Here is a 17,857-nt window from a genome sequence, read left to right as displayed (position 1 = left end):
ACTGACTAAAAACCACCCCGTTCCTACTCCTGCCCGTCGAGCCGGAGCCCCGGTAAACCCGCTAGGTTGTCCGCAGCTCCGGATCAGGCATCAGCCCTACTGGGCCCCATCTGTGGTGGTCTGATGGCTCTTTGAGGCGCGCGCAGAACGCGACGCGCCGCACGCACGGGTCTGGTTCTGGTCGGGCGGCGAGCTACCCTTGCTCGTCGTCCGCAGACCCGCACTTACGGTGGCCGGAGATCGTCGCGCGATCCCCGACGCCCGGAGTGTCTCTCGCGACGGCTGGGGCGTGAAGAGGTTCGTTCTGTCACGCGCCCCGCCTCCTCCTTAGCTAGCATGACTGCTTCGCAGAAGGAGGAGACGGCATCCCAGTCCCCCTCGCTCCGCACCATGGCTTGTATCAGTGCCGGACGCGAGAGGGTGCCGTCGCCGACCACATCCCTGAGGATACGGCGGTGCTCAGCCCACGCAGGGCAGACCGCAAGCGTATGTTCCACCGTGTCCTCCGGGCGGTCTTCGCAGTGATGACACCCGGGCGTTTCCTCCCGCCCAATCAGAAACAGGAACCTACCGAAGCTTCCATGTCCGGTAAGCACCTGCGTCAGGCGGTAGGTGAGGACGCCGTGGCGCCTCTCTAGCCACTCCTCAAATTACGGTAGGAATAAGGTGAGAATATAATTTAGCCTACAATTCGTATCAATGAGTGGAAATTAAAAAGTTAGTAATTAAGAAGTCACTTCAACATTTATAAAATCATAACTTGGCAGTATGCTTAAACACCATTGCCTTAGTTTTTAAAAAAAATATGGATGTTCCATTCCATGTAATAAACGCATAAATGACATGCCTCTATAATTCATCCAGATCACACACGCATACAAAAGAATGCAGCAGTATTATAAACATATTATAAAATAAATGTACACATTCCTATATTTTAGCGTGTCAGAATAACATTTAATATTTTTTACATATCTCTCAAAAAATAAAAGATATCACAGAAACAACGGTACTTTTCTGTTCTAACGTGAAACGAACACACGTTTAGTGTTTACGTCAACCGAGATTTTTATGTAAGTGAAATGTCAAAATGGGAGTGAAAACTTAAAGAAAACAATGTGAAATTACTGTATTTTTTATTCTAAGGATGAAAAGAATCTACGTAATGACGCTATAATATCACATCCGAAATGTTTACCAAGAAATCTCACCAGGATGTTAAGAAATCAACGGTTAAAATACAAGACTCGAAAAAGGATTCAGCAACCCGATTAAAACACTTAAAAATCGTTTTAGGTGAGAATGTATTTGTTTTATTGTAGTTCTTAACGTAAAAAGCAGGTTTTAGGGATGAATTAGAGATGATTTGTGGGGTTTTATTAGGTTCGACAGCGATCACATTCCGAACATGCTAATTAGTCGCGAATAACTGTAGTTGATGCGCCTCAACTTACAACTGTTTATTGTATCGAGGAAGTAGTATTTAGAGTTTCACTCGTATTTATTGACATTTGTATTAAATTAATTGCTTAGCTCAGACTCAATTGTATGACATTTTCTATTGTTTAAAGTACTGTTGATGTGTACAATATTCTGTACATGAGATCATTTCACATTTCTAGGTTAATGTCTTTCTTGTATTGTGGATTTAAATATTAGGACCATCATAAATGAAAAAGAATATTAATTATGTTGGAGAAAGCTGCTATATTGCTGTAGAAATAAATTGATTATTTTTGTATTCAAAAGAGATTTATTTATGTATACTTTTTTATCATTTCCCAAATTTGTTGTAAAGTTGAAAGTCATTGAACTTTGCATAGTGTTTGCTTATAATGGTTAAGTCAAGAGATGGACAGATTATTTAACAATGGGGCTCATGTCCAGTGATCAGACGTTGACCCTACTTTTTACCTGTAAAATTTTACTCTATAGTTATAATAAATTACTTAGTTACCTAGTTAGCAATGAATGCAAAATGCCTATAGCATATTTGATTATAAAAAAATCTAGGAGTAAAAACATAGTCACACTAAAATGTCTAGAATCCCGTATGAATATGAATATGTTTATGATATAACACAAGAGTTACAGTGATTCATGAGATTGGGCTGTTGAAATATATTTTTTTTACATCAAAATTATAAAATATTTTACTGCCAGTTTTAAGAATGGAGCTAGGTGCACTAGGGCCGAAGCCTAGACCCTCATGAGCTTTTAATAAACCTTATAGGAATTTATTTTCTTTTTAAATATTATCTTATGCCTACTCTAAGACATTTTACATCTATAATGTCAGCAGTTCCACACAGTTAAACTTGCTATACATTTATCAATTCATTACTATACAACATTATAAAGCGACCTTATTTACCTTAATGTGCATCTCTGCCTACCCCTTCGGAGATAAAAGGCGTGACGTTGTGTGTGTTTGTGTTATCATTCTACTATATAATTGATTTTTTTTGTTATAGAACATTTTGACACAGATGAAGCAAAAAATTATTTTGAAGGCAACTTCAGTCATGTATACTTCATACTATATGACAACTTCATCCAGGCTGAAAATAATTTACGACAACGAGGTAACTATTACATACACTAAATTAAAAAAAAACACATTGCTGTTGTAAATAATTCCCATATTTTATAAAAAAAATCTAACTTTAATGTTTACGAAGAAGTATGAATGTATGTAAATGTCCTGCTTGTGTATATGTGAAAATGTTTGATAAATATATCTATTGCTATTTATAATTTGTTTACATTAATCCAATTGACACACATATTTACTTATAATTTTTCTGTTTTTGCGGTACAGAACTTCCATTTCATCTCGGTGAGTTTTGGGTGTTTTGATCATCAGACAGTCACTCATGTACCATGAATATACATTTATATCCAGTTTTCAATTAATTAAATATTGTTTAAAGGTATATTAAATACTATAACTCCAATATAAAACAAATATATTTGTTTTTCCTTGTAAAATTACTTTGAACAATATTTAACCGAAGCATTTTGAATTTAACCATATTTTGAGTGAACATTGACTTTGTACTTCACATTGATCTCTCAGCTCGCAATCTTATCTCATTACTTTATCCATTTACTTATCATAAACACTGGATAACTCATCATACCTGGGATGATAAGCATGTAATGTCATGAAGTGATTGATTAGAACTAGTATAACCTCAGACATACTCTATTTGAGATAATTTTATCCATATACAGCCTACAGTTTTATATATCTCTTTTTTTATAGTTACTTCAAATTTCCTGGCAAAAAAATATATAACAAGGCTTATTTCCTTTTATATTACCCCTTTTATTTTCCATATAATATTATTTCAAATAGAGGATAAATTTTAAAGCCACAAATAGATAGGTGTTAACAAATTCCAACCATATTGACACAAGGATAACTCGTAATCTATATAACTCAGCTGAGTCATACCTAATCACTTGCTAATGGGTTGGACAATACGAATGTAATAGCTCTTTAATGACCATATTAAAACAACATTGTTTTCAGTTTCATATAACACTCATGGTAACTTGTCTCAATTGCGTAGAAATTAAGTAATTTTTTGTATGTTCTAGTACATAAGGCAGGCAGAGAGGAGCTAGAAGGGGCATTGTCCCTTCTAGACAAAGTACTATGCCTTCTGCCGGAGCTGATCGGGAAAAGATGGCAGTTACACTCATTGACGAGAATATTTTCGAAACTCCTCCATAGCGGGAACTCGCAGAAACTGAGAGCAGAGGCTATAAGGTATAACTAAAAGTAAAATCTGTTAATCAAAATGAATTACAGTTTGTTGCAAACATGACTTTAGAGGGCGAGTCCAGGGGCAGACATTAGGATATATTATTAAAAACTCCGAAGTTTTTAGTAATATTTCCTGAAAGTAAAGTTTGTATTTACTAGGTAATAGACTCGCAAATTATTACATTTCAACACAATATTGGCTAAGAAATTCTATACCTACAATAAAAACATACATCATCCATTTCAAAGAATTAAAAGCGTATTGTGTGATTATGGCTAAATGATAAACGATAATCCGTTGTTCGTTGTAGATACTTCCTGCTGTGGTATCAGGCGCTTGGTGACAATGCTCCGAATGAAGTACATAAAATGTTCGCCACTCTCGTGCCCGGCATGCCTGAACCCACCCTAATGCCAATCGGATCTCCTCTGAAACCAAATATTACGGCAAACGAGACCCATGGCTCCGGGGACTTCAGTATAGAGGATATAATGCACCATCCCAACTTCAACTCCGCAGCAGACAATGCTAAAAAGGTCGTGGTTGAACAAACTCCTACAGGAATTATGGGGAAGATAGCCAATGTATCAGCTTCAATATTCCACGACACCAACGCTCTAAACCCAGTCCAAAGTGTAGAGATCCAACCGCTCCTGCCACCAAGTGCCAATGAAAAGGCTGTTGACAATGAAACAAAATATTTCTTCGATATACTCCTCGATGGAATGGCCACGTCCGTCACGAAGATCCAGTGGAGGGACAGATGTCACACGAAGGCAATGAGATGTTTCGCATTTCTGTTGGAGAAATTTAAGATTTATTATTTGCCTGTTATCTGTCCACAGTTTAATGTCAAAAATTCGTTGTATAAACCTAATTTAGGTATGTATTTTTACTTGAGCCAAGCACTATGCAAAGCCTGAATAAAACGCCAAATCACTAACACTAGTTTTCTATTTAACAGAACTGCCAGTCCAACACAACATACTAGAAGACGACTACGTGCTATGCAGAGTAACGTTAATCAAATGGGTAGCAAGTTACGCGCATTTCATGAAGAAGCAAGGCAGTGACGGTGGTCAGCCTTCTTCCATGACCAGCACCGGGTCTCACATGCCCCACTCGAATACTCCTACACCTGCAACTTCGCTACACCATGAGGAAGAAACCTCTTTCACTGTTGGACATCCCTCGGATTCCAGCAGAGCATCGTCTCATGATTCCGCGTCCAATACTCCGCATCCTAGCTTGGAGTCAGGTTTGTTGATCTTTTACTATACTGATTATTGCTATTCATTCATTTATAGGTGCTATTGATCCTAAACTGTAATACATCTTTAAAAACGTACATAATAAAATACCGTGTATTCACAATCAACAACCGCCGAACGAATTTTTTTTTTTTTTTACTCCGAGCGACGTTACTGGGGACAAGCTAGTTGTCACTATTAAGAACCCTTCATTGTCATCATAGTAATCAACCCTTGACAATCAGCCTTCTGTCACTAATCAAAACTCTATCTTCAACTTATTTAAATAAAGTTCAAATTAGAATAATAAACATATCTTCTCAGGTTCTGGTGTATTTGAAGAGCTAAGTTCGGAGCTAGTAGTGCGTGACGTGCTGTGTTGTTCGTCGCGGGAGCATGTTGACTTCACTATCGAAGTGTTGAGACAAGCCTTCCTACTGCCTTTCTCGCACGCCGCCGCTGTTAGACGCGTCATCGCTTTGTATAAGGATTGGATACAGATGAACGTAAGTACTTACATATACCTTTAATATAATCTTGTAGTTTAATGATCAAAAGATTGGTTTATGGTATAAGCCGGTAAACGAGCCGACGGATCACCTATTGGTAAGCAATCGCCGCCGCTCACACACCCGAAACACCAGGAGCTTTACAAGTCCGTTACCGGGGTTTTGGGGTTAAGAATTTAAGGGTTTTTGGGGTATCGGGGATTGGGAAGATTGGAGTAATTGGGCCTCCAGTAACTCACTCACGCAACGATATACAACGCAAGCGTTGTTTCACGTCGGTTTTCTGTAATACCGAGCCGGCCCATTCGTGCCGAAGCATGGCTCTTTCTTCCACACTTATTAATGAATTTACTCATAATAACAAAATAATACGAAACTAACATAATTACAATACCAAGATCTACAAATGCAAAGTTTATATATCTGCGTGACGCTCAACGTGTCGTTAATCACTCAATGCTGAGGGCTTAGTACGAGTACGTTTTATGTTTAACGAGATCGAAACGAGACCGCGTTCGGCGTTCTGATTGGTTGGTTCTTCAGTCTTAAATCTCTAGCCCCTAGTGTAACTTTAAACTTGTCCTTACTTTAACACGAGTAGGCCTGTAAATCACAATTAATCGAATATATGAGCTATGATATAATACTAAAATGTTATTAAAACTGTAAATCAAGTAGATAAGGTACATTCGAGCAGTGTTCTGATGGCGTATCATCACTATAGCACGGTCGGTTGACTTTGCACTGATTGCTCGCAAAGCGAATCGTCAACAGCTCGCACAAACCATATACCCAGTTATTAAGTATACATAGCTGGTACTACGCTGTACCGCAAGAATGAGCAATGCAAACAGACCATCAAAATGTCATAAGCTCAGTAATTTAATGATAAAAGATATCTATTACCTACTAATAAAGTTCATTTTAACTTGGCCCCATCACACTAGGGTTTTCTCCTGCAATACAATTACACATATCACATACACATTTCACAGACCGTATATTACTTTTATGTTATGATAGCAAGCGCAGTGATGTCAAGTTCAATTTTCACCACTGACAAAATATTTCAAGTTTTCGATTTAAAAAATCTCAGTGTTCTTTATGACTGAAGTTTTACCTTAATTATTCACTTTGCTTACCTTTGTTATCTATACTATACTATACTAATATTATAAAGCTGAAGAGTTTGTTTGTTTGTTTGTTTGAACGCGCTAATCTCCGGAACTACGGGTCCGATTTGAATAATTATTTTTGTGTTGGATAGTGCATTTATCGAGGAAGGCCAATAGCAACCAAGCAAGGCGGGTGAAACAGCGCGGAAGTAGCTAGTTTGTAATAAGTGTGATGTTAATAAACAGATGTATAATATCCTATCTTTAAATTATAGGTGGCAGAAATGCCCCCGTTCCTGATGGAGAACACGTTCGAGCAGCAGGGCGGCGGGGAGCCCGCGATACCGCCGCGGCGCCTGCGCAACGACTCCTACCTCGGTGCTGTTGGACGGGACAATATCATGGTCCGAGCTGGGTTGCAGGTAACTATATTTTTATCGTTAAACATCCCGTTTCTTGATCGTCGTGTTCGTGGTAGTTTCGGGAAAATCTCTTTTATATTTGTTTTGATAAAGAATTGTCTCACATTAGGATTTTCTCCTGTAATGTGGGTGCGTTTACAAACATACAATTTCACATACACATGACATCCAGACCCGAAACAACAATTTGTGGATCACACAAAAAATTGCTCCGTGCTTGTATCCAACCCGCTTCATATTGCACGGCAGCCGGTTGCCCAGCCACCGTACCAACCTAAAGAAACTCTAGAGTGAATATATTAGCAACTGTGTTGTCTTTCGTTCAGATAAACGTCCAGTGACCAGCAATAGAAGTTTTACGAGTAGTATACATACTATACATACAAGTTCTTGTTTACTCCATCCAATACCTTTATTATTTAGTTTATAGTTAATTATAGGACAAATAACTATGCAAAATCAACAAGGAAAACCACAAATAGGCAAAAGTTACCGTTGTATTGTAACTATTTTATTCAGGAAGCATTTACCAAACCTATTCTTCACGTGGGTGTCGTGAGCCTACTAAAGGAGAACTCATTATCAGAGACGACAAAACACTTAATAATTTTATCTTCGCGTCATCCGTGTGGCTAAAGGAAAAAATATTTTCTTTCTTCCAATCTTCAGACCCAAAAATCATACTAGACAACGGTTTATTCCTAAACTAGCTACTCCCGCGCGGTGCACCCGCTCTACTCAGCTTCTGTAGCTCATAGCGTGATGTTATATAGCCTATAGCCTACTTCGATAAATGAACTATCCAACACAAACATTATTATTGTATTCGGACCAGTAGTTCTGGAAATTAGTGCGTTCAAACAAACAAATTCTTCAGCTTATTATAGCATTCTTTCATTCATTATTTCATTCTTCTTAGTTATATTAGTGTAGATTTAAAAAAAGTCAAACAAACACACTTTTACATTTATGATATTTGTAACAATAATAATTGATGTAATGTTTACCGCATTGTTACAGAACGTGCTACAAATATTCATGACGCAAGCGGCGAACGTGTTCCTAGCGTCCGCCTCGCCAGTGGCGCCACCTGGTGCCCTCAACCAGCAACAGTTGTTGGAGGAACAAACGGACACGTGCAAGCGAGTGCTGAATATCTACAGATACATGGTCATGCATGTCGCTATGGATGCTAATACTTGGTAAGCAGACTGTTGAATAAATTGAAAAAATATGTATTGTATGAAAAGTTTAACTACCTCGTTGATTACCACTTAGTTTTATGTCCCTGGGATGCGCCGGACTTCAATGTACCGGTGATTTCATGGTTGTATCTATTGTAGATCCTGGCTTACAGGAGTTACAGCGGTATGGGAGGTTGTGGCGGGTTAGTCCGAAAATAAATACCTCGTTGATGGGTTGGAACATTGATTGGCAACTAATATCAATGAAGAGTTTGCTTATTTTCCCAACAATAATCTATTTTTTATTTAAAAATACTTAGTAACTACCAAATAGCTTCATTAAAGATGGACAGAAATATTTTTATTAAACCTAATTGCATTACCTTATAGGGAGCAGTTACTACTGGTGCTATTGCAGATAACATCATTGGTGCTTACTAAAGTGCCACCGAAACGAAAACAAGAGTCTTTAGGTAAGCCAAAACAAATTTTGAAATCGTCATAAACTGCTTCTTATCAACTGTAAATCTATGACATCATATGAGATTGTACAATGTATGCTGTAGCATAAATTGAAAAAAATACGGTCGAATTGAGAACCTCCTACTTTTTTTCAAGTCGGTTAAAAAGTGGGTGACCCCATAGGACTTACAAGTCTTGACTTACAAGGTTGAGCCTATTGCCAGACCCTTTGCCCGGTAGTCGCACTTACGACCACTCGGCCAACGAGGCAGCCAAATATAATAATAGTGGAAAATACACTGAAAAATATTCAGTTTTTACTTTTGATATAAAAATGTATTTAAATAAGCGGTTTTTTCTTACAGGAGGGTTTCTGGCACCGGCTTTGTTCCAAACTCTGATAGTGACATGGATCAAGGCGAATTTGAACGTAGCGGTGAAACCCGAGCTGTGGCAGAACTTCATGGAGCTACTCACGAGGCTTACACACTGGGAGGATCTTATCAAGGAGTGGGCGGTGAGAAACTATCCCTTATATGAAAATAATGATGGTTGAAATTATTGCCAAAATTTTGATTTTCCACTACCGAAAGTGACTGAAAGTCCGTAAGGTCTCATTTACGCAGTGGGTCACGTTATTGCTCGCGCAATTACAATCGTATGAGCAATGTACGGTGAACGACACGCCGCGTCTCCGTAAACGAGACTTATGTCCGAATACTCAAACGCTACTCAATTTTAAGTTGTACTTAAATATCGTGCTATCTCTGTCATTTTATAAAGAATTGATAGTGACAGAACTACATTTGAGAGCGTCTTAAAATTGAGTAGCGTTTGAGTATTCGGGCATTAGATGCCTTTGTTCCCGTTTTTTGGTTAACCATTGAAAGTATGTTTGTCTGTTGTTACAGAAAACCATGGAGACATTGACCCGCGTATTAGCGCGGCACGTGTACTCGCTGGACCTGTCGGAGAGCTCGGCGGAGCGCGGGCGCGGCGGCCGGCGCCTGCCCCCCGCGCCCGCGCCGCCCCGCCCCGCACTGGCGCACCACGCCGCCATCGCACTCTCTACACACACCACACGCACTCCTGGTATGAACATAACATTCTTAAGCATACAATACTACTTCCGCGCGGTTTCACCCGCTCTGCTTGGCTCCTATTGGTCATAGCGTGATGTTTTATAGCCAGCCTTCCTCGATAAATATACTTTTAGGGAACAGAGAGTAAAGTTCCCTAAGAAAAGGAGGATCCTCCGACCAGGCGAGGTGATCGTGCCTGGCGGGCTTTCTGCCCAACTGTTGTTCGTTGGGATTTTCTATCCGTCTTAATTCGCATGTAAACTTCATATGTGCGATGCAGGATATTTGTGACATCAACCGTTGATTTTTGCTCGTCGATAGTCTATGTGCGACTTCTGTCATCTGTCACTTGTTACTTGTCAATGTGTCGCCACATCACTCCCCCAAGACCGGAGGTCGATCCTGTTGAGACGGCTGTCGATGCTTGAGATGAGCGGTGCCAGAGCCAGTGTTGAAATTCCCTAGTTCCAGTGAGTCGGAACTGTGCCGCTGAATGCCCAGTGAGTCGGGTGAGCGGTGCAGGGTGATATACTCCAGTGAGTCGGAGTAGTGAAGCTCGCAGTGTCCCACGGTGAGTCGGGGAATAGATGCTGCGAGGGTAGGTGCGTAGTGGCTGGCGTCTGCGTTGACGGGAGGAAGACGTCCTCAGACCGTGTGCAGAGTGCTGTGCCTAGACGCTGATGAGGCCGAAGGAAGAACCAGGCTGCATATATTCGATGTAGCGTGTGGTGGTCCCTGATGAGGCCGAGGAAGCTGGTTGGCTGCGACTTGATTACCGCTCAGCGGAGAAGTGATGGGTGAGGGAGATGGCGATAAGGATGACGGTGCAGATCTGCTCCGTGAAGGTTGGTTTCAATCACGCCGGGGGTCACCACTTGTGGGAACAGAGAGTAAAGTTCCCTAAGAAAAGGAGGATCCTCCGACCAGGCGAGGTGATCGTGCCTGGCGGGCTTTCTGCCCAACTGTTGTTCGTTGGGATTTTCTATCCGTCTTAATTCGCATGTAAACTTCATATGTGCGATGCAGGATATTTGTGACGTCATCCGTTGATTTTTGCTCGTCGATAGTCTATGTGCGACTTCTGTCATCTGTCACTTGTTACTTGTCAATGTGTCGCCACATACTATTCGACACAAAAATAATTATTCAAATCGGACCAGTAGTTCTGGAGATTAGTGCGTTCAAACAAACAAACAAACAATACAAACAACCAAACAAACAAACTCTTCAGCTTTATAATATTAGTATAGATAAATAATCATTCTTCATAAAGGAATTTCCTTTTGAACAAGTATTTCTGTTCACAGGAAAATCACCGAAATCAGGCCATGAACCGCATCCCCGCAAAGAAACAAGCACACGACGACAACTCACGAGGAGTCGCAGTGACCCGCACTTGGGCAAACAGATTCAGACGCATACGGGTATGTTATTAAAGTAACAACAAATTGTCAAAATATTAAGTAACTAGAGATTGAGATAGTTTAATATTTTAATGTTTTGTTTTAGAAACCAAAGAACCAACCAACGACAAGACAAGGAGATGGTATTCTTTAGATTCTTTACGAAACTCATCGCAACACGAGGAGAGAGATTCGGCCAGTGGTATGTATACTTTCATAATAATAATCTTTTCCTATTTCTTGGAGTGAATTCTTTGAAGTAAATGTATTGGATATTTTCCTAGGGTCACGGTCGCCGTCTCCCGCTCCTTCAAGTGGCGTAGAAAGCAGTTCCATCAAAGATTCTCCACTGCAAATAGACTTGGCGTCAGATGGCGGCAATGTCGGTACGTACAACTATTTTAAATATTTTAATATATTTTATTATGTTGCTTTATTTCTTTTTGTTATATTTGCGTAAGAAACTGCAGTGTACAAAGGAATTGCTTGTTCTGTATTAAATCAATACAACTTTTTAGCTATGATAATTGCATCAACTTGCGCATCAACGAACGTTTGCGCAATGGGCAACTTTAGCGCAACGCATCCTGATCTGCTTCACTAACACAACAGGTGCAAAGGAACTAACAAATGAATGCAGTTTATCAAAGTGTTAGATAAATTAATTTAGAACATAGTAGGTTCATTGGATATCGGTCTGCCAGAATGGACGGAGAACGAGTCGGGGGAGTCGCTAGGCGGTGCGGGTGGGGGGGAGGGGGTGGGGGTTGTGATGGGGGGGCGGGCGAGGGGGTGGCTGCCTGACGTGGCGGCCGTGCTGTGGCGCCGCATGCTGGCCGCGCTGGGGGACCCCAACCTACTGCGGGACCCGCACGCACACGCCAACCTCTACAACTATCTCATACATCTCAACAGTACGCTGCTCAAGGTGAGACTAATTACTTTTACAATATTTATGTAGGTATAACTCGTGCTCGACAAGATGAGATCTGAGCGAAGATCTCACAGAAGAATAATAATGAAATGAATAATAAAAATGGTTGATATGTATGTAATATTCAATAGTCATAAACTATTTCAATATTGGAATAGTCAATGACTGCACGTTTGGTGCAATGACGGGGCAACAGGTTGCTGTGCAACGTATCGCAGATTCGATTCGTGCGATACGAATATTACAATCTCCATCTACTGATTAACTTTTTTTGTAGCTAGAGTTTCAATTGTTTTATATTTGTGACAATATTTAGTGCATTGCCTGATATTTGCCCTCATAATAATAAAAATTCGCGAATACAAACTTCATTTTAAATTATTTTATGTTGAGTTATTGTAGACTGAGGTAACGTCGCAATAGGAATACTGAGATAGTTGTGTATTTCGTCATACGATGATGATAATACGTGTTTATCTTAAAGACAAAATACAATGATTCATCGACTTATCGTAGTGTGCAATTTCGTTGGCTTCATATTACCTTATTCTATTGTCTACCCAAGGACATAATTTTGTTGTTTTTTTAAATCGACTGTCCTGATACTTACGTATTTTGTCTCACGCTAAGAGGATAGATATCATGTAAAATGCTGATATTCAGCTGAATCTAACTATTAGCTACCCCGAGTAAGCTAGAAAAAAAATAGGAGCAAAAATTAAGATTAAATTAGTTCTCACTCAACAAATAGAATAGAATTTAGAAAACTTCTAAACATTAATCAGTCTCTTTATACTTTCACAAGGAATCACTGGTGTACAGTTTCACATCAACAGCCTATTAGTGGCCACTGCTGACCAAAGCCTCTTCTAGTAGAGTCTAAATAATCTTAGAAAGTACATTTAACTCGGGAAAATTCACATTGGTGCCGTTCGTAACCTACTAACGACAATTGGTACGGTTTATTACATTTACGGCGCATTCCAATAAACTACGGATCGGTAGATGTGCCTACGAGCCGTAGAATTTTGACACATTTTGTATGGAGCTTATGTCAAAATTCTATGGCTCGTAAGCAAATTTACCGATCGGTAGTTTATTGGAATGCGCCGTTAATTTCGTTATAGGAAAGATATTACAAAATAAGGCCAATTTTTCATAATCTTCCCTTACTACTCTGGGAATAATAAATAAATAAAATAACTTTATTCATAATAATTTTAATTTAAATATCAGAAAACCTAATAATTTGTCAAACTAGGTAGTCGATGCTACATATAGGTGTTATAATATGTGCTCGGGTTTTCCTACCTATAGCTTGTATAAGGAATATTTTTATTTTCACATTGTCCATTGTGGCATTGTCCTGAATTTTGAATACGAACCTACGCATTATAAATATGGTTTTATAATGTACAGTTTAGACATTTATTCGAATATTGTGTGCCATGCTGCAAACTGTTAGTTGTTTTACAATATTGAATAAGTATTCAGTTATTTGGTCACATTCAAAAACTAATCTTATTAGAGTATTATTAAAGTATAATATTTCAGTGTTTATTTGTGTTCATGTGTGTACTTTTGTGGTTTCGTAAGATTTTTCTTGTTCTTAACATCACCAATAAGTAATAGCTATTGGGAAGGGGGTCACCCCTTCCCAATAGTTTGCCACTAAGCTTTATAGTTAATTTACATGTTAAACTATAAATTAGTACTTACGTAATTAACATTGTACTAGGGACTCCTGTTTAATAGAAGGCAGATGTTTTTATTTATTTGTCTAACAAAATCCTTATATAGTTCTTTGTCAAACATATTAGTAAGTACTCCGCCCACTTTATACCTAAAGAGTGATGCGAATATTTCAATGTCATCTCAAACTTGAGATATTTCCGTATATGACACGTTATCTACAACATAAGAACTGAATGAAATCTTGTAAAATAACAACAGATACCTGAGTACTAAGTACTAAAAATTTCTAAATGAAGTTCGTTTACCCAACACGCCTCCCACGTCGCGTCGCAGGTGAACAATATTTACTTGGAATTGTACTACTTTAGAATGTTCAAATTGAACCGGTATCGTGAATAAACACTTATGTAATGGATCATGTCATTCGGACCGAAGCCATCTGTTAATGTTTATCACAAATAATGGCACGCTGGAGTAAGTTATCAGTCGATATCTGGCAATGTTTGGCAGATGGTGCATGTTTAGGAAAACCATTCGCGGTCATCTCGGCACATTATTGTTTGTTATTGTTGTAATAAATAGTTTTATTGTTCCGACTGCGAGTGCTCTAACCGGCCGCGGCTCGAGTCCCGTGAATGGTCTTGTTGAGTTTGTGCGACCTGTTGTCCAAAACCAAAGTATTCAAGGACTGCCAATGCGAAAGAAGAACAGGAAAAAGAAGGCTCCTGAGGAGGCTCAGGAGGAAAGAGGTTACATAGTGTTTACATATCTCGGTTATTTATAAATCGTTGTGAGGGTATTTCGATATTGCACATTCTCATGTCAACCGATTGTTTTCATAAAAGAAATGTGAAGTCGTGAGTGTCATGTGAATAGTTAAACAGACATATTATTTTATTGTCAACATGGAATGTGATGATGCTGAAGTTTTTTTTAACAATAACAACGATCCACAACAGAAGTCTTTTGAATGCCAACAAGACGTACTGGATGCACTGTTGTTTATTTTGATATAATATTGTTTTTACGTGACAGTTAATGTATTTGAGAAGAAAAGGTTTCTTGCGAATTGGTTGTGAATTTAAGTATGTGTTTCAGATAAGTGCGAACCAGACGCTCAATGGGAACACGGAGATCCACGTACCGTTCAACTTGGTGGCGGGCTGGTGTCTCGAGGCCGAGGCGCTGCCTCCCTCGCACAGGTTTGTCATTTGTTTATCTTGATATTATTGTTTGTATCTTTTGTTCTCATATTATGAGTAAAAACTTCAAAACATCCGAGTAATCGAATTTACTTTGTGAAATACAATGAAGATACATATTTATGTGGCAGTAAGACAAGTGAATTCAGCGCTTCAGAGCGATTTAAATGGTGAAATATGAAAGAAATAGTTATGCGAGTGATGTGATTCGTATACTTGGAAGATGAAGGATGATGAGACGAAGACTAGCCGATCGAATAACTCCGTCCGTATTTTTTGTGATAGAAAAGAAAGTAGATTTTGCGTTTTTTATTCTAATTATTTATCTCTATTTGTTTATTATTTATTTTTATTCTTTCTTCGTTTTAAGTTAGTTTTTATTTCTTTTTATTTTCTTTTATACTATTTTTAAGTTGTAATTATTTTATTTATGGTTATTATTATTTAGTTAATATGGTTATACAAACAACTTCTTAATTTATCTCTATTAATTTGCATTTAAAACTGTTCCCGCAATATTTATTTTTAACAAATATTACTTCGATGACTCATAATGATCAAATTCGGCCAATCTCAACATTTTTACCTAACAGTGACTAGCCAGAAAACTAGACTACTCAGAATATATTTTAACATATATTTCCATTCATTCGCTCTCATGACCACAGATATCATGTTATAAGTAAATTGACCTACATAATGTGTATTCTGCCACAGGGCGGGTAAGCTCCTGGCACTGCGTTTACTATGCGAGTCGACGCAGGCGCAGGGCCCGGGCGCGCCCTCCTCCTGCAACAACCGCCTGCATCTCGCACACCTGCACCTTTACCAACGAGCTCTTCATCATGGTGAGTTCCAAAAATATTATAATGATTAACACATTCAACGCCGTGTTGGTCACGATGACCGACGTTAGCGGAGGATTTGCCTTGCCTGCCAACAGTTTTCTACTGGCAGTCAAAGTCTTAAGGAAACTACTATCTTCTGTCAGCAGCTTTACTGGCGTTTCTAAGATGAAAAGTACCCTATCTATCGCTGTGCAATCCGGAGCTGCAGACTACCTAGCAGGTTTACCGGGGCTCCGGCTCGAATAGCAGGAGTAGGAACGGGGTGGTTTTTAGTCAGTAAGAGTCTGACACTCCCTCTCGCCTCGCCCTAGCGAGAGAAGTCATTAGATGATTTTCCCCATTGTAAAAAAAACTATCGCTGTGCCAAATTTTATTCACCGAGTCTCTCAATAGTTTCTTTAAATGATGGCTGTTGAAAGTGAAACACCGCTTTTCATGTTTTGGTATAAGTATTGTATTTGATGATCTAACTCTCTATTGTGAAGTTATTTACATACATTCATTTTGAATAGTATTCTAAGAACTACTAAATAGTTTTATGTTGTGTTTGCTAGTGTGTGCTCAATGTTATGACAATAGGATGTCTCTTCTGTGTTAATGTTTCAATTATGAGTGTAAAAATGTATGCATAATGTATAGCTAAAGATGTCATACATTTTTCTGAATATTTTTTTCACATCAAATTCCAATGTTAAAAGCTTATGGTCAATATTGATCATTATATGGCCCAATTACCCCTTTCCCAATCCCCGATTCCTCAACAAACCTTCAATTCCTAACGCCTAAAAGGCCGGCAACGCACTTGTAACGCCTCTGGTGTTTCGTGTGTCCATGGCCGGTGGCGATTGCTAACCATCAGGTGATCCAACGGCTCGTTTACCGGCTTATACCAAAAAAAAAAACAGAAACGAATTTTAATAAAATTTGGTATACAGACAGGGTATGAATTAACTTGGGTAATAGGATACTTTTTATCCCACGGGAACATTTGCGAAGCCGCTAATAGAATATATAAGACTATAAAGGTACAATAACAATAAATTGATGATTATAAACTCTCTGTCTCCCTAGGTCTAACCGGTGAGGATCGCTCAGTGGTAGACGTGTTGGTGGAGCATGCAGCGCCGCGCTACCTGTCGCTGGCGCTGGACGGCTACTCGTTACTGCTACTGGACTTCGTGCACGCCTCCACTGTCGTACTTAACTCTTCCGATATGGGTCCTTCGGTGAGTAGTAGCATTTGATGTTTATTCGGTGGTCACTTAGGAACAAACTTTAGTTAAATATGTAGTTGAGCTTCCTCAAAATGGATACTGGAAAATTTTGATATTAACCGTCGTACTCAGAGTTATTTAATGATTACTTAACTCGGCCTTTAGTAATTGTTTTTGTAACTAAATCGTTACTAAGAAATAGTTTAAGTAATCATTAAATAATATAGTCTCTGAGTGCGGCAGTCAATGTGAAAGTTATTTTCAAAGATAAACTTTCTTGGCGTTTTTATTATGTGTGTTTCATAAAGATATATAAGATATTCTTCATAAGATATAAAAGATAAACATTTGCTTTAGTTCGAAATAGGTATATAATCTAAGTTTTGCTAATATTGTACCAGTAGGTATTATAAGTTGTACGTTTGTTGCAGTGTCCACGCACAGCGGCGGTGACGTTCCTCGGCTCGCTGCTGTCTCTACCGGACGGGCTGATGAACGCGCCCATGTTGCAGCCCTACCCCCACCAATACAACACCGTATCCTGTCCTGACCTCAAGGTATGAAAGCTTACAAGGACATAGTATGAAAATATCAATGAGAGTTTCGAGCTCAATCGCTATCGAAGTTAGGGTCCCGGTTTAGTTGGAAACTTGTCGGGCATCACTGTCATAGAATGACGTGAATTACGCATGAACATTATCTCATCAATGAGTTTCAAATTTTGTGTTCAATAAAACGTTTCTGACTGACTACTAACTTAG

General features: G+C 39.0%; 1 protein-coding gene across 8 annotated transcripts in view; it reads left to right on the top strand.

Annotated features, from left to right (window-relative positions):
- The first annotated feature begins 1,053 nt into the window (after nucleotides 1-1,053).
- LOC118275281 (probable Rho GTPase-activating protein CG5521) overlaps nucleotides 1,054-17,857 on the top strand; it is a 36,267-nt gene continuing 19,463 nt past the window's right edge. For 5 of the 8 annotated variants that reach the window (XR_004783561.2, XR_007705576.1, XM_035593186.2 and 2 more), the window contains exons 1-20: nucleotides 1,054-1,296; nucleotides 2,475-2,585; nucleotides 2,822-2,839; nucleotides 3,607-3,778; nucleotides 4,087-4,658; nucleotides 4,741-5,034; nucleotides 5,351-5,532; nucleotides 6,926-7,072; nucleotides 8,093-8,274; nucleotides 8,647-8,729; nucleotides 9,084-9,235; nucleotides 9,630-9,810; nucleotides 11,108-11,224; nucleotides 11,310-11,405; nucleotides 11,488-11,589; nucleotides 11,881-12,131; nucleotides 14,931-15,034; nucleotides 15,752-15,882; nucleotides 16,954-17,108; nucleotides 17,528-17,653. Coding sequence is in view for 6 of the 8 variants with exons in the window: in XM_035593186.2 (XP_035449079.2) it covers nucleotides 1,191-1,296; nucleotides 2,475-2,585; nucleotides 2,822-2,839; nucleotides 3,607-3,778; nucleotides 4,087-4,658; nucleotides 4,741-5,034; nucleotides 5,351-5,532; nucleotides 6,926-7,072; nucleotides 8,093-8,274; nucleotides 8,647-8,729; nucleotides 9,084-9,235; nucleotides 9,630-9,810; nucleotides 11,108-11,224; nucleotides 11,310-11,405; nucleotides 11,488-11,589; nucleotides 11,881-12,131; nucleotides 14,931-15,034; nucleotides 15,752-15,882; nucleotides 16,954-17,108; nucleotides 17,528-17,653 (3,282 nt within the window). In the remaining 2 variants the exon portion in view is untranslated. The remainder of the gene's footprint in view (nucleotides 1,297-2,474; nucleotides 2,586-2,821; nucleotides 2,840-3,606; nucleotides 3,779-4,086; nucleotides 4,659-4,740; nucleotides 5,035-5,350; nucleotides 5,533-6,925; nucleotides 7,073-8,092; nucleotides 8,275-8,646; nucleotides 8,730-9,083; nucleotides 9,236-9,629; nucleotides 9,811-11,107; nucleotides 11,225-11,309; nucleotides 11,406-11,487; nucleotides 11,590-11,880; nucleotides 12,132-14,930; nucleotides 15,035-15,751; nucleotides 15,883-16,953; nucleotides 17,109-17,527; nucleotides 17,654-17,857) is intronic. The other 3 variants (XM_035593189.2, XM_035593187.2, XM_035593188.2) reach the window with 3 other exon arrangements.

Source organism: Spodoptera frugiperda, chromosome 8, assembly GCF_023101765.2.
Source record: "Spodoptera frugiperda isolate SF20-4 chromosome 8, AGI-APGP_CSIRO_Sfru_2.0, whole genome shotgun sequence".
Lineage (NCBI taxonomy): Eukaryota > Metazoa > Arthropoda > Insecta > Lepidoptera > Noctuidae > Spodoptera > Spodoptera frugiperda.
The sequence above is the reverse complement of the archived record's forward strand: the minus strand, read 5'-3'. Positions and strand labels throughout refer to the sequence as shown.